Genomic DNA, 16129 nt, shown 5'->3' with positions numbered 1-16129 from the left:
TAGAGTTGGAACACTTTTTAATCAATCAATATTTATTTGTAATATATTGTCTAGAGTTGTAATATTATCTTACCATTTCCATTGAGGCAATATTAATTTTCCTAACAATAAGTTCTTGAACCAGCACAACAGCATTGTCCCTGCAAAAGGGAAGGGATTGGTTTTCAATAATGATTTTTTTTTTCTTGTTTAGAAAAAAAAATTATGTCATACTTGATTAAATGCAACAGTCTAAATTTTTTTCTTGCTCTCCTATCCTATATCAAACAATTTGACCAACTTATAAAAAAACTGAGATAAATACGTACCATGTTGAGCAATTTGAGATAAATAGTTGGGCCAAAAGGCAATGATTAATTGAGTATTTCAGGCAAAAAGAGAAGTAATAAAATAGAATAACAAATTTAAGAAACATGAAAATTTTAATTTCTCATTTCATAGACAAAAGGATCTCTAGCTCTCATATTCTGTCATGGTGTCAGCCAAGGGTAATGAGGGTGCATCTAACCTTGTAAGAACCTCAAGAACTCCACTAGTATCCCTTGTTATCTGCAAACACCAATATAAAGGTTCAAGACATAAGTTGGTACATACCCTTTCAGATATTTCAAAATCTAAAGCAGGCATAAGCCTTTAGTTTGATGATATGGTTGAAAATGTTTTACATTTCAGCATCCTTATTATGATCTTTAATATGTACACACCACTCGGATCAAAGACTCATCAAAACCAAAGAAAGTTAAAAAAAAAAGCTAGAAATATTTCTAACTACATGAAAGAAGAAGAAATCAGATCCCTACAGTGAAGATAGCAATTGATTAAAGGTGCTGACTCAAATTTTAATTTTTTGGTATTAATACAGCAGAAAAGTAAGCTTAGCCAAAAAAAAAAAGAGAAAGAAAGAATGAAAAAAAAAAACAGGAGTTCTAACATTACAAAAAAAAAGGCAATGAGCAAAGGCAGGTCAAGTATTTAATTTAACAGGTCCAGTTTCACACCCAATGCATGTCGCTTGCCAGAGAAGGATCTAAAATTCAGGAAAACATTATCAAGCTAACTAAGTGGGGGTGATAATCTGATTTTATCTATACTAACGTGTTAGTTTTTAATAGAGGTTAGTGAAAAAGCTTCTCACTTTAGGGTAGGCACTATTAAGAAAAAGATCATATTCATTCTAAAATATATGCAAATTTCTATATATGAATATATATATTTTTCACATTTCTTCTACAGATTGAAATGAGTTGCAACTAATTTCCTTAACAAGCATCATTTAAGAATATTTTATTCTGCAATTCCTATCACATCTGTTATAGCTTCACTAAGTTCCATAGAATTAGGATTGCAGGGCCTTGAGCACCATAAGATATTGTGTTTAAAATTACCAAAATAACAATTTAGTAAATGCAACTGAAGTTATGCTTTGGTGGAAAGAGTTTTTGGTAAAAGTATACGTACAAGTATCTCATCATCAAGATAGGAGATCATGAATAGCCTCTGGAATGTTCCACCTGTGTGCATAAGATGAAATGCTTAGGATATTTTCACATTTTATAGTAATAACCTAGTGAGACAGCAGGGAAAAGTAAACGAAAGCATTTTTCAATTCTAATTGAAAATTGAATCTTAAAAATCTCTCTTAAAATATAATTATATGGCACCTTATATTTCTAATTATCACATTTTTAATGTTTTTTTCCTCATTGGTGGTAGGTACTGTAAGGAAACTTAATGACTGAATGAATAGAGTCAATTCTCATCAATGAAGTAATGATACAAAAGAGTATATATACAGAAAAGACCAACACTAATAAAGTAACTAATCTACAAAATAACAATAATTAGTTACAATGAACAACTAACTAACCAAAACATTTAGTAGCTGTAAAAATTGGCCTAATAGGTACCACATTTTAATGATCTTTTGCATCTTTCTAGGGAATATTATAATGATCAAGTGTCATCAAAGGTGAGTACAAAAAGTATCCTCAGCATTCAACACTTAATGATCCTTTGGAAAATTTCAAATTTTTAGTTACTAATAGTTATCTTAGCTGCTCTAATAGGTCGGGTCATTTTTGTGTTATAAAGAACTATGTAAAATCAACCGAAGATAAAACTCCAGGGAACTGCAAATGTCAAGTGTGTTTAGGTGTTATAAAAGAGTTTTGTAAAGGAAATCTGGAAGATAATAAAACCCCAGGAAACTGCAAATGTAAAGTGCAGGATACTAACTCGCCAATGGCTGATTACTTTTTTCTTATACAATCAAGAATGGTAATGCAAAAGTTAACAGGCTGAAAGGACAGGGTTCTATCCCATACAGCAGTTGTTTCCAGGACAAAGAACAAACAATATCTGACCAAACACTTTTTGACAACATATTAAAACAATGATTATAGGTAGGTACTAACTCAAATTTTTAAGGTTTAAAAAATGGTCAATAAAGCATAAATTTTTCTTACTCAAAGGAACTCTCAGACCACCAGTGAAAGCATCCCTAACAGGTACAGGAAGTTGTTGTATTGTGTTTGCTACCTGACCAAGTGCACCTTTAAGCTGTTTTGGCACCATTTTTTCAATAACCTTTGGTGTCTCAAAAACCCCTTCTGCGTATTCCTCTCTCATTCGAAGTGGTCCTTCAACAGACAATTTTGTTGACGGAGTAAACTTGGTTTCTAGCTGCATTCAAACGAACATAATAAATGCCCTTTAAAAAGAAAGATATCTGCAGCTATGTGCTGATGAAGTTATCAAAGCATACAAATCGAGTCAGCATTAAAAAAAAACATGCAAACAGATTTATTTCCTATTTGTACTAAATTTTCGGCATCTTATTATTGAGTAATTTGATAAAATTTTTGAAAACACGTGATGTGATCATATACTATTCTCTAAAAATTTATCATGACAGCAGAAAAGCTACAAGTTATACTATTATAATAATTAGTTTTTCAAAATTGATAAATCAAATCAATAAAATTAATCGTAAGCAAAGGAGATTACATAGCAAAAAGAGATTGAGACATAGAGAATGTTTCAACAATTTACACTGGCAGCAATTTATTGTTTCAACAATTTACTAGTTGCTTCATTAACATAGATATGAATATAGTAGACAATTTTATAGAGAGAGCCATACAAAGAAAATGCAAAGTTTGAAGAATTTCTACCAAAGTGAGCAATGAGCAGCTTCCATTTCATTTATCTAACCATCTATTTCGCTTGAATTAATTCACAAATGGGTGAGAAATATAGTTTTTTCCTACTATGATAACCATTAACAGCCATAAAATCTGAGTTGTTGAAAATAATTAGCTTGGCAACAAGAAAATGAAGAAATAGCAGTGAAAACTTTCTTGTAGTTATTGAAAACCATTTCAAGAATTAGTAGTGAAAGTAACCAACACATATATTAACATCAAAAGAAAATAATTATAATAGAATCAATGATATTACCTCAAGATCTTAATCATATTAAGTCACACAATAGCAGAGTGAAAAGAGCTTACCCCACAGCTCAACAACATTTTCCAATTTCTAAAAACAAAATCTGAAGTAGAATTGAATAGAGAGAAGTTAGGGCAAGAGATTGAAATAAAATAGAAAGATTCAGATTTTACCCAAAATTGCAGAAAAAAAAGATGAGAGACTTGGATTTCTAAAGAAAATCTAAAATGACAGAGAGAGGCTCAAATTTTACACCTCAAATATGAAATGTTGAAATGAGATAGATAAATGCTTCAATACAAGGGAAAAAAATTGCAGAACAGAGCTTGAAATGAGATTGGCCTTCTTTTTATTGTTCTATGCAATTTTGTCTAGTTATTTGTTTCAAGTTAAACTCCTTCACACGTCCTTTCTCAGTCATATCACAATGCCTAAGTACCACTAGACAAGGATTCCAAACATTTTTTAAACCAAGTAATCTATATTCATAAGTCTACTTTGGTTAGGAGTGCCCAGCAAGAGTAATAGTTGCACACTTAATTGCTACATTGTACCTAAATAGATGAAATGATAAAAGAAAAATTATGCTAGACATAAAGAGTATAAGCAAGTGAAAATGATTTATATTTGGAAAGACAACCGAAAAAAAATTACTTTTTGATTCATAATTGAGTTGCCTAGACATAATTAAGGAATTCATCACAGCACAACATCAATATGAAAAATGAAAAAATAAAATTAGGAATTTTGAAATCTTAATTTCATGGCAAACAAACAACAATCAATTTCACAAAAAATAAGAATCATCAATTCAGAATTAACAAGCAAAACTTTAAAAAATACATGAAAGAAAATACTTGAGAAAAGCTATACAAAATATGCTGTGAAAAATTGGGCCCTCTTAAGAGAAGCTACATAAACATTCAACACATACATTGAATATAATAACTTCAGCACTGAGCCTAGAAAAGTTGTGTATGTGCATGCAAAAACCAATAAATTAGATAAACTCAGACTACTAGATCATTGTGTAAGTTATTTTAACTAAACAAGAAGACAAAACAAATAAACTCTTACTGCTAGATCATTTGCAAAAATCAAATAATGTTTGCATTAGATATCAAAAGGATTTTAGATCAAGGTTATATGTACAAAGAAGATTCACTTCATCACGGTGAGCTCTAGATTTTATAAGTGTGTCCATTTCTATTAATAAATCAAGTTCAAACACACAGTCAATTGAAATTTGTAATGTGTCTTGACAAAAATTGATTGGCTCGGACAATATTCAATGCAACAATAGATTTTTCTGATTTATAATAATTGACAGCAATACCGTTTACTAATTTGAAATGAAACTTACAACAAATTTTTCTGATTTACTAATTGGGAGCATAAGCACATTGGTCCATTTAAAATGTATATTTTACATGATAAATCAGTAATGTAGATAATACTAATCAAAGGGAACATACATACCCAACGTGTAACATTCTCAATAGAATCCACCATGCAGTGAGCATAATCATAAATTGGATAGACCATCAATTATATTTGTTATCCCAAAAATTTGGAAAGAATGACGTGGCGGTGAAATGGACACGTGGCATGAGTTAGTAGGGAGATCTGACTTAGTAATAGCCTAATACATTAGTTAAGGAATGGGACAGAGGGTCAAGCCAAATACGCCCAATCGAAGAGAGTATTTAGACTGGGGGTTGCTTGGCTCAGACCTCAGTTTAAAGACCCATATAATTAAATTGGTGCCAAGACCAAGAAAGTGAAAGGGAGGTATGAATTTTGGTTCAAGATATAAAAGCAGTAGGTCCGATCGGACCTAAGCTTAGGAGACCTCTTGTTAAGCTTGGTTCGAATAAGTTCAAAAAGAATAAGGCTCAAGTTTTACTCAAGGGGAAAGCCACATAGTGGCCGATCGGGTATGATATGGAAGAAGTGAACTTGGGCTTGAATGAGGTGAGTAGAAATGGTGGTGTCCGATCGGAGATGATGCGTGTGGATACTTTGGACCATTTTGGTCCAAAGGGATGACTATGACCGATCGAACATACACATAGGAGGTACCTTGGACCATTCAAGTCAAGGAGAAGTAGATGGTGGCTCGGACCACCTTGGTCCGAGGAGAAAAGTCTAATGCCCGATCGAGCATTTGGTTGAGCGAAGAGGTTCGAACCTTGTTGGCCCAAGGAGAAGGATGTGTGCCCGATCGGACGTGGTACTTATGAGTACCTTGGACCATTTTGATCAAGGAAAGGTGGTGGCTCAGACCACCTAGGTCCGAAGAGAGAGGACCAAGGTCCGATCGGACCTTGGTTAAGCAAAGGAGGCTTGGACCATTTAGGTCCAAGGGGCATTATGCCCGATCGCGTAAGACCTCCCCCGATCGCACATGACCTCCCCCGATCGCGCAAGACACCTGCAAGAGCGCTCGGACCATGTTGGTCCGAAGATATGCTAGGAAGAAGATGGCTCGGACCATGTTGGTCCGAGGAGCAAAGTGTAAGGTCATTTTGGACCTTGATTGAAGGAGTCAAATAAGGTGGTTTGAACCACCTTAAGCCAAAGAAGACAACCATTGTGTCCGATCGGACACAATGGAGGAGTATAACTCGAGTGTAGTTGGCCTTTGGTCCAAGGATAGCCATGCGTATGCCACCTTTGACCTACGTAAAGCTTGAAGAATAGCCAACATGCATGAGAAGCTACGTCAAACTGCCCAAAACTACTTCAGTGAGAATCGGTCCAAGCATCCGGGAATCACTCAATCCTCACTCGAAATTAGGGATCAGTTATATTTTGAATGTTTATTTTGTAATATAAATATTAGGTAAATAATAGAATATCCCTATTAAAAGGGGATATCAGTTGAGAACCCAGGTCTATAAATAGGGACTTGGGACGATCGTAAAAGGACTTTTTGGCAAAATCAAGAGTGAATCTGTATTCTAGAGAGAGAAAGTGTGTTGTTCTTGAGATAAACCCATTTTTGCGTTCTAGAATATCTCACACTGAAGAAACTCAGTTGACACGGTTCATCTGATCTTGAGTGCAAATACAGTAATAAAATCTCTAAGTGGATTAGGCTATTACCGATCATCGGGGCTGAACCACTATAAAAACCTCGTGTTATTTACTTTAGTTCATAAAAAACTGTCTGTTATCGTTTATAATTCTCTTGAAGGTTGTCGTAGTTGACGTTCTCACGTCGTTGGCTAAATTCACAGTCAACATTTTGGTGCTTTCATTGAGAGCCTGAAGAGAAAACAGACAGTCCCTAAAGCGATATGGCGCCTAAGAACACCACCGCGGCCTCCAAGAGGGCAAGCACCTCCAGGGAGCATGCTAGATCGGAAAATCCTAACGTTCAAGATCGTGAGAATGAGCCTAGGGTCGTGCTTGAGGATGTAGCTCCTGAAGTTGAGGAGCTCCAGGAGACCATGAGCGCGTTCCAGGATGAGTTGGCCCAGTTCAATGCTAGGCAGGAGGCCTTTGCTGAGGAAATGGCCAAGCAGAGACAAGAGATGGACGCTAGGAGCGAGGAGATCCGTCGACAGCAGGAGGAGGCCGACAGGCGACACCGCGAAGCTGCACTTGCTCTGGAGGCAGCTGCGCAGTTGACCCGAGCCAATGCTCAAGCTATGCCTGGGGTGATACCCACTCAAGAAGCAAGGACCATAGAGGCTGGTCAAAAGAAAGCTGATAGACCAGCAAGAGGTGGTGGTAACCCGCCTGGTCATGAGGAGGAGGGAGTACGATCACGCACTGCCTCTACCCAAAGGGGGAATTCTAAGACCCCCTCAAGGAGCCATAGATCAGAGACTTCCAGGTCAGGAAGTCATAAGTCTGGCAGTAAGAAAACACCTTCTGAGCAGGGGCACAACAAAGCCCCTCGTGGCAAGGAAACTTCACACTTCAAAGATGGACATGGGCGTGATGAAGGTGACAGTTACCACACCAACCAGTCGAAAGAGAAGAATAATAACCGACGAGGGGGAGATAATCAACCAGCTCAAACGGGGAAGCCACCACGACATCCCAACCAGCGTAATGGCAAGGAGCACGCTCCACCTAATAGACCCTCCGAAAAGACTCGGAGTACGGTGTTCGACCGGTTGGGAAAGAACACTGCTCAGAAGGACCTAAGGGACATCATTGATGACAGAAGGAGGACCGCTCCGTTCGAAGGGCAGGAGCCAATCCGTCCTACTAGTCGAGTAGAAATACTTGACGTAGATACGCTGGATAGGAGTGCCCGACCTAGCGGTCCCGAAAGTTCATCCCCAGCAGTGGCCCCAGCCATCCAAGCCCAGCTTGATGCTTTGACGGCGGCAGTACAAGGTTTATCCAAACAACCAGTTATTGATCCAGTAGACCACAGAAGTGGTAGCCCTTTTTGTGCTAGAATAAGAGCAGCCCAACCACCAAGGAAATACAAGGCGCCTGTATTGCCAGTTTATACAGAAAAGGCAGACCCGGTGAGACACGTTGGAAAGTTCGAGGATCAGATGGAGCTGCTTGGGGTGAGTGACGATTACCGCTGTAGAGTCTTCCCCACCACCTTGTCAGACACTGCCCAAGAGTGGTACTGGAAGTTCAAACCCGACTCCATCACCTCTTGGGAGAGCTTTAGGAAGGAGTTCTGCAGGCAGTTTAGCACTGCCCGAACCCCTCCAGTTTATGCCAACCACTTGGTGGATATTAGGCAAGGCAAAGATGAATCTCTCAAGAACTACATACAGAGGTTTATGAGAGAAGCCAATCGGGCTACCGCTGTTGGAGATGAAGGGAAGATGGTTGCGATCTCCTCGGGTATTATTTATCGAAGTCCTTTGTGGGACAGCATTCACCGCCATCCAATTTCAACTTTACAACAATTCTTGGACCGTGCAGATAAGTACATGAAGTTGGACGATGCCATTGAGAAAGGAGAGAACGGGTTGAACAACCCAAGTGGATCGGGGGATACTCCAAAGGATAGCGGAAATGATCAAGGCGGTAGTAAGAAACGTGGGAATAACGGGTCTGACCACCGCAGTGAGAAGAAAGCTAAGTCTGGGTCGAATGACAAACCTACGAAGTATGAACCTCGATTCACCAACTACACTACTCTTTCGGCAACCCGAGCGGAGATCTATCTAGCCAGCCATCAGGAGGTCCCTTACCGAAGGCCCCCTCCAATCAAGAAGGAAATGAGTAAGAGGGATAAGAACAAGTTCTGTCGTTTCCATGGAGACTATGGTCATGACACGAACGAGTGTAACCACCTTAAGGATGAGATAGAGTTTCTCCTCCGTTCGGGGAAACTAAAAAAATATAAGGCAGAGAAAACCCAGGGAGAGGGAAGCAACAATAATCCTGGGTTCAAGCGACAACGGTCCCCACCTTTGCAACCTGAACCTGTGGACTTCACACTAGATACAATATGTGGAGGACCACATCTTGCGGGTGATAGCAGCAAGGCGAGGAAAAGATATGCTCGCACCCTTCGTCATGAGTTGGAGGCAGCGTCCACATCCGAGGTTATGACGATGGAGGAGAGACCATCAAAGAACCCAAGGTATGAAAGTGAGTCCCTCACCTTCACTGAGGAGGATGCCAAACACGTGAGGTATCCTCACAATGACCCTCTCGTAGTGACAGTTCAAATAGCTAACATGAAGGTGAAAAGATGTCTGGTTGATACGGGAAGTTCCGTAAACATTATTTATAAGTCCTCTTTTGAAAAAATGAAGCTATCCATCAATGACTTGAAACCATGCTCTCACGTCATTTACGGGTTTACTGGAGAGGGACTATCACCAGCTGGAACAATAAAGTTACCAGTCACCACGGGGGAAGCTCCCAAGCATGAAACCGTGATGACTGAATTTTTGATTGTTGACTGCCCGTCTGCCTACAATGTGGTTATTGGTCGACCACTACTCACCAACTTGCATGCGGTAGTTTCAATTTGGCACCTTTCTATGAAGTTCCCGACCAGCGCTGGCGTAGGCTACGTCCAAGGAGACCAAAGGGAAGCTAGAGAGTGTTATAATGCCTCCATAGCTAAGGCAAAGAAAGGTGCCAAGGAAAACAACATGATTTTGTGTGTTGAAGGAGGGGAAGTGGATGAGATGGACGTAGACCAGAGTCTTGTCGTAGTAAACGATGAAGAGGTGTTGAAGGAGTGTGACCAGGAGAGCACTCCCAGTTTGAAAGAGCAGAAGACCCCATCAGGTGATGAAGTCACCAAATAGGGCGTTGCCCAAAGCGAGGAAAGAGATATCGATCCTCGCTTTGGGGATTATGAGAGTGATGTGGGACCGTCCGAGGAGTTAGAAGAGGTCCCTATAGATGAGAATGACCCGACAAGAGGGGTCAAGATTGGGAAGAAATTGAAAGCTGAGGTGAGAGCACAGCTGATAGAGTTCTTGCGAAGGAATCAGGATGTCTTCGCCTGGTCTCACAAGGATATGGTGGGTATCTCACCAACTGTGATCAGCCATGTGCTCAACGTAGATGAAAGGTATCCAGCGGTACAGCAGAAGAGGAGGTTACTTGACAAGGATCGAGCAAAGGCTCTTAAGGAGGAAGTAGAGCGGTTGAAGGAAAACGGGTTTATTAGAGAGGCATACTACCCAGCTTGGGTTTCAAACCCAGTCTTGGTGCCTAAACCCAATGGAAAGTGGAGGACTTGTGTAGATTTTACTGATCTAAACAAAGCATGCCCGAAGGATTGTTTCCCTTTACCGAGAATAGACCAGTTGGTGGATGCAACCTCTGGTCACGAGACCTTGTCCTTCATGGACGCATATTCGGGATACAACCAAATCAGCATGCATCCTCCTGATGAAGAACATACCAGCTTCCGAACGGATATAGGGCTCTATTGCTATAGAGTGATGCCTTTCGGGTTAAAAAATGCAGGAGCTACCTACCGGCGCCTGGTGAATGGCATGTTTCGTGACTTAATCGGCAAAAGCATGGAGGTATACGTAGATGATATGCTGGTGAAGTCGAAAGAAGCTGGGGGGCACGTGGGAGACTTAGAGGATTGCTTTGCAATCTTGAGGAAGTATAACATGAAATTAAACCCCCTCAAATGTTCGTTTGGAGTGGGTTCTGGGAAATTCCTTGGGTTTATTGTCAACTCCCGAGGAATAGAAGCAAACCCTGAAAAGATCAAGGCTCTCATAGAGATGAAGTCTCCCACAAGAATAAAGGAGGTGCAAAGCTTGACTGGGCGGATTGCGGCTCTAAGCAGGTTCGTCTCAAAATCAACGGACAAGTGCGTCCCGTTTTTTAACCTGCTTAAAGGAGGAAAGAAGTTCGAGTGGACCGCAGAGTGTGAACAAGCTTTCCAGGCAATAAAGGAACATTTGGCTCAACCTCCTGTTCTTTCTAAACCAATTGATGGAGAGGACCTACTTGCATATCTAGCAGTCACGGAACACGCTGTTAGCGCTGCTTTAGTACGTGAGGAGGATAAGGTGCAGCACCCAGTGTATTACGTTAGCAAGCGTTTGATAGGAGCGGAGTCCCGATACCCCATGATTGAGAAGTTGGCTTACTGCTTGGTACTTGCATCACGAAAGTTGAGGCCGTATTTCCAAGCACACCCCATCAAGGTCCTCACTGACCAGCCTCTTCGCCAAGTTTTGCAAAAACCGGAGTCGTCTGGTCGGCTACTTAAATGGGCGGTCGAGCTAGGCCAATTTGAAATCAAGTACCAACCAAGGACTGCTATTAAGGGTCAAGCCTTGGCGGATTTCATCGCTGAGTGTACCGGAATCGTTGAGGTCCCTAATCAACAGGAGAGTGTTACTGGGTTAAAAGAAGAAGTTCCTGCTTGGCAACTTTTCGTTGATGGATCGTCAAACGAGCACCATTCAGGAGCTGGGATTATACTAGTCACACCAGAGAAGCACCGAATTCATTGTGCACTGAGGTTCGGATTCAATGCTTCTAATAACGAAGCAGAGTATGAGGCCCTCTTAGCAGGCTTGCGACTGGCTAGAGATGTACGTGCCCGGTCGGTGGAGATAAACAGTGATTCCCAATTGGTGGTTTATCAAGTATTAGGGGAGTACCAGGCGAGGGGCCTACGCATGGTGGCATACTTAAACAAAACTAAAGATTTACTAGCCCAGTTCGAGGAGTATACCATTAAGCTAGTACCAAGGGAGCAGAATTCCAATGCTGATGCTCTGGCAAAGCTTGCAAGTGCGAAAGATGCCGAAACACTGAATATAGTTCCAGTAGAGTACTTGGCAGAGCCAAGTATTGATAGAGAAGAGGCCATGCCGATTACGATAGTCGACACCTGGATGACTCCCATCATTGCCTACCTTGAACATGGGACGCTCCCAGATGGTCGTAATGAAGCAAGGAAAGTTATGAGGCAAGCTGCTAGGTACACCATGGTGAATGGAGTGTTATATAGGAGAGGATACTCCTTACCTCTCCTCAGGTGCATAACCCCCGACCAGTCAAAGAGCTTATTAGCTGAAGTGCATGAGGGGTTTTGTGGAGATCATGCTGGGGGGCAGAGTCTATCTAAAAAGATCTTGAGGCAAGGATTTTTCTGGCCTACTATGAACGAAGACTCTATGGAATATGTGAAAAGGTGTGACAAATGCCAAAGATTCTCTAAGGTACCCAGAGCACCACCAAATCTTTTGAGGCAAATGCAAAGTCCGTGGCCTTTTGCAGTATGGGGCATTGATTTGATCGGGAAGTTACCCAAAGGAAAGGGAGGAGTGCAATTCGCTGTGGTCGCAGTAGATTATTTTACTAAATGGACTGAGGCCGAACCATTAGCCACGATTACATCGAAGAAAGTGTTGGACTTTGTTGTTAAAAATATAATATGTCGCTATGGTCTACCTAAAAAGATAGTGTCTGACAATGGCACCCAGTTTGACAGCGACATATTTACCGATTTTTGCACTCGGCATGGCATCACCAAAAGTTTCTCCTCGGTGGCCCATCCTCAGGCCAATGGGCAGGTTGAAGCAGTGAACAAAACATTGAAGGACACTTTGAAGAAGCGCCTGGAACAAGCTAAGGGTGCTTGGGCAGATGAGTTACCAGAAGTCCTTTGGTCGTATAGGACTACCGCTCGGACGGCAACTGGCCATACCCCATTCTCTTTAGCGTATGGGTATGAAGCCATGTTACCTGTGGAGATAGATCCACCCTCTCATAGAAGGACCGTTTACAACCAAGAGGAGAACCATCAGTTGTTGGCAGAATCATTGGACTTCCTCGAAGAGAGAAGAGAGGAGGCAAGCCTCAGAGTAGCAGCTCATCAGCAAAAAGTGGCACGCTACTTCAATTCCAGAGTGCGAGATCGAAAGTTCCAGGTCGGAGATTTAGTCCTAAGGAAGGTGTTTGTTAGAGACCCAGCAGCTGGTGTGCTAGGACCGAACTGGGAAGGACCATATCAAATTGAACAGGTCTTACCGCCCGGCACTTACAAGCTTGCTCGATTGAATGGGGAGCTGATCAGAAACTACTGGAATGGCGAGCACTTGAGAAAATATTATCAATAAATACTACTTGCAGAGTAGTAGCTTTGTATCAAGTGCTTAACTTGTTATTTAAGTTTTTTGTTTGTGAACTGGTTATTTGCTACCCAGTCGCATTATTTTGAACAATGTTATTTTGTTTGGAACTCGTTGTTAGACACGTTTTGTCATTTATTATTACGAGTAATAAAAGAGACCACACGCATTGTGGTCGTACCTTGCTACAAACTTTGCATATGTGTTGATTATTTTTGTTGGGCAGTGTTCAACTGTCATAATAATTTAAACAAAACAGGTCTTTTAAAAACTAATGTACTGGACAGTGTTCAACTGGTCGGTATCATAATATGGAGGACCAACGTTTAGATAATATTTATGTAGTGGTCAACTACTGATATATTTTCGTATATTTCATGTGTTTCACGAGTAGTACCTACTCGAACAAATCCGATCAAGTAGTAAGTGATCAAGGATTTATCCACCCTCAATCACTTGGGGGGCACATAGGGTATACTGGTATGTATTTCAACACAGGCAATAAGAGCACGAGCAAATATGTTTGTTTTTGGGCTGACTTGTAAGTTTAGGAGTCTAAAATAGCCGTTAAGCTAACTTGTTTTACAAAGCTTAAGTAACTTAGAATTTTTCAAATTCTAAGTTAAAAAACTGATATTCGTGTAACAAGACATTTATGCTCATAAAAAGTTAGAGCAATAAGAGCATGAGGAAGTATATTTGGTGTGAACTTATGGAATGGTAAAAATTTCTAAGTTAAAAAACTAAATTCTCATGTGAAATTAAAGGCATCCAAAAACTTTGCTATGCACAATAAAAACTTAGAAGTTTGAAATTGTCAGCAAGGAAAGAGTAAAGTGCTAAATGTCAAAATAGCTCACTAGTTCGAGCAACAAAATACAAAGTAAAGTAGACTGTGATGAACTATGAGAGGGAGTCACAGGCGAGCTCCTCTAGAGGGTTGATCGACTCCCTCCTCTGCATCAGCTGCTCCTCTCGCTCGAAATGATATAGCAGAGCAGGTTGGGGCGAGTGCAGGAGGGTTGGCAGCTTCTTCAGCGGCTCTTGCTTCACATCTGGCAAGATCCTCTGCTTGGGCCTCCTTGGGGAAACAATCAAGATTAAGAGGCTTGTTCAGCTTCCAGACCTTATAGAAGCAGTCAAAACTGGCCTCCTCAAAGCGAATCAAGTCAAGCTCTTTTTCTTGCTTCAGCTCTTCGTTCTCGCTAATCAACCTCTCATTGTCTCGAACTAACTCTTTAATATCAAGGGATTGCTTCTCCAATTGAGTTGTCAAGGAAGCATTGTTTTGAGCCTGCTTTTTGAGAGACTCGTCCCGTTCAGCTATAGTTCTCTCTGCTTGCTCCAGCTTGGACCTGGCCTCCACCAGTTGATCGTCCTGCACCTTGATCAGCTCCTTGTAATCCACGGCTCGAAGCTGAGCATGACCAATGGTGACAAGTGACTGCATGGAAGACAAAAAGTTAATACAAGTAAAAATACTAATAACAAAGTATCTCGAGGAAAAATGCTTACCTTCATCAATTGAGCGAGTCCTCTCTTCAAGACAACTTCGACACTAAGTCGAGGGTAGGAGTCTAGGCTTTGAAGCGTCGATGCATCACGGCCAATATCCTCAAGAAGCCCCTTGCCCAGGTCGCTAACAGCACGAAAGAGCTCACTCGAACTACCCTGGTGAGTAGGAGTTAGGCTCGCAGAAGGAGGAAGGGAAGAGGGGGTCAGTGGCGGAAGTGTAGTCGGTCCCCCAGGTTGCCTCCCTTGACTTGGCGGTACTACCTTCTGAATCTTCTGTGGAGGCATAGAGCCACTTCCATCACCAGTTTTCCTCTTTGAAGCAACGCAATCTCTGAACATGTCTGAATCTGCCAAGGATGAAAAAACAAGATTGTTAGAGAAATAAACATAATGAAACATATGCAAGTGTATACTACAATTGTGATACTCTCTAATTACCAATTATAAAAAATATGCCTATTTTCACTAAGCATGTGTTACCTGCGTTGAAGATCTGATCAAGGAACTCATCCTCGTCGTCCGAGGATGAGCTAAGTTCCCCTTCAACCTGGATAGCTTTTCCTTTCCCAGGTTGAGCGGGAATAGTAGATCTACGCTGAGGATCAGGCTCTCTAATGACTAAGTCGCCAGGTCTACGGGAAAGCGGAGAAGGCCCAGGAGAATGCCGATCAGTCATTTGCTCTGTGCCCTCGGTAGACCGACCAGGCGTGTCGTTCTCCCCGGTGGTACTTTCCACCACCAGATCCTGCTCACATGGCACCAGACTCACCATCTGAAGAAGGTCCAGCGTGACCAACTTTTTTACATCCTTCTCTTTAAGACTCATGTTAGCCAATTTCTTGGCCCGCCTAAACATCCCTTCAGTAGGCAATGGTCGCTCAAACGGACCCGAGCGCGTAAAAGCCAAGTTGTTGGCCTCAATATCCAATGTGAGGAAGTATTCCTTATGATATTTCCCGGCGTTTGACTTATGGGAGATGCCATTGAGATATGTAACCCCCCTATGCCTGTGATAGAAATGGAAGAAACCTGAGTTGTTGTGAGAAGGGTTGGTCCGAAGATCAAACAGGTAATGCACCTCATGAGGGGTGGGCTCGTCCCAACCATTCAGAAAATAAAGAATATACAGCGCAGAGAGTGCCTGTATCCCATTCGGCGTGATCTGAAATGGGGAGATGTTGAAGTAGTCTGCTACGGACCGGAAATAGATGTGCAGCGGGAGTGTTGCTCCAGCTTGTACATGGTGCCTGGACCAGGCACAGTACCTTCCACCGGGCCTATTGGCTCTTTGATGCGAGCCCGGACACGTCACGTTTGCCCCACTCAAGCCTAAAGCTTCAATGTGTTTCTGGAACAGAGCGGGATTAAGTTTTGAGGCTTCGGCAACGAACCAGGAGGGTTCTTCTTCTCCCTCGTCACGTGGCTTCTGAACAGCCAAATCCTGGATCGCAGTAGCAAATTTCAGAGAAGGCTTTCTTGAAGCTGTGGTAGTGCAGGTTTGATTGCGCTTTGCCACCTTCTGTACTGCTCTGCGGGCAACCTGCGGATCGTGTTCCTGAGGGAGCCTGTTAGATTGCTTCACCCTCATCGTCGACTGAGAA

At 41.6% G+C, this 16129-nt stretch overlaps 1 protein-coding gene across 1 annotated transcript; it reads right to left on the bottom strand.

Annotated features, from left to right (window-relative positions):
- Window positions 1–453: 453 nt before the first annotated feature.
- LOC133827763 (probable plastid-lipid-associated protein 13, chloroplastic) lies at window positions 454–15354 on the bottom strand. Its single transcript, XM_062258835.1, has 5 exons — window positions 15076–15354; window positions 14398–14457; window positions 2466–2682; window positions 1459–1511; window positions 454–549 (listed from the first exon to the last, which is right to left on the bottom strand). The coding sequence occupies exons 1-5, from the start codon at window positions 15352–15354 to the stop codon at window positions 454–456; spliced, it is 705 nt and encodes a 234-aa protein (XP_062114819.1).
- Window positions 15355–16129: the final 775 nt, after the last annotated feature.

This window comes from Humulus lupulus, chromosome 1, assembly GCF_963169125.1.
Source record: "Humulus lupulus chromosome 1, drHumLupu1.1, whole genome shotgun sequence".
NCBI classification, from domain to species: domain Eukaryota; kingdom Viridiplantae; phylum Streptophyta; class Magnoliopsida; order Rosales; family Cannabaceae; genus Humulus; species Humulus lupulus.
This window is presented reverse-complemented; position numbering and strand designations above follow the sequence as displayed.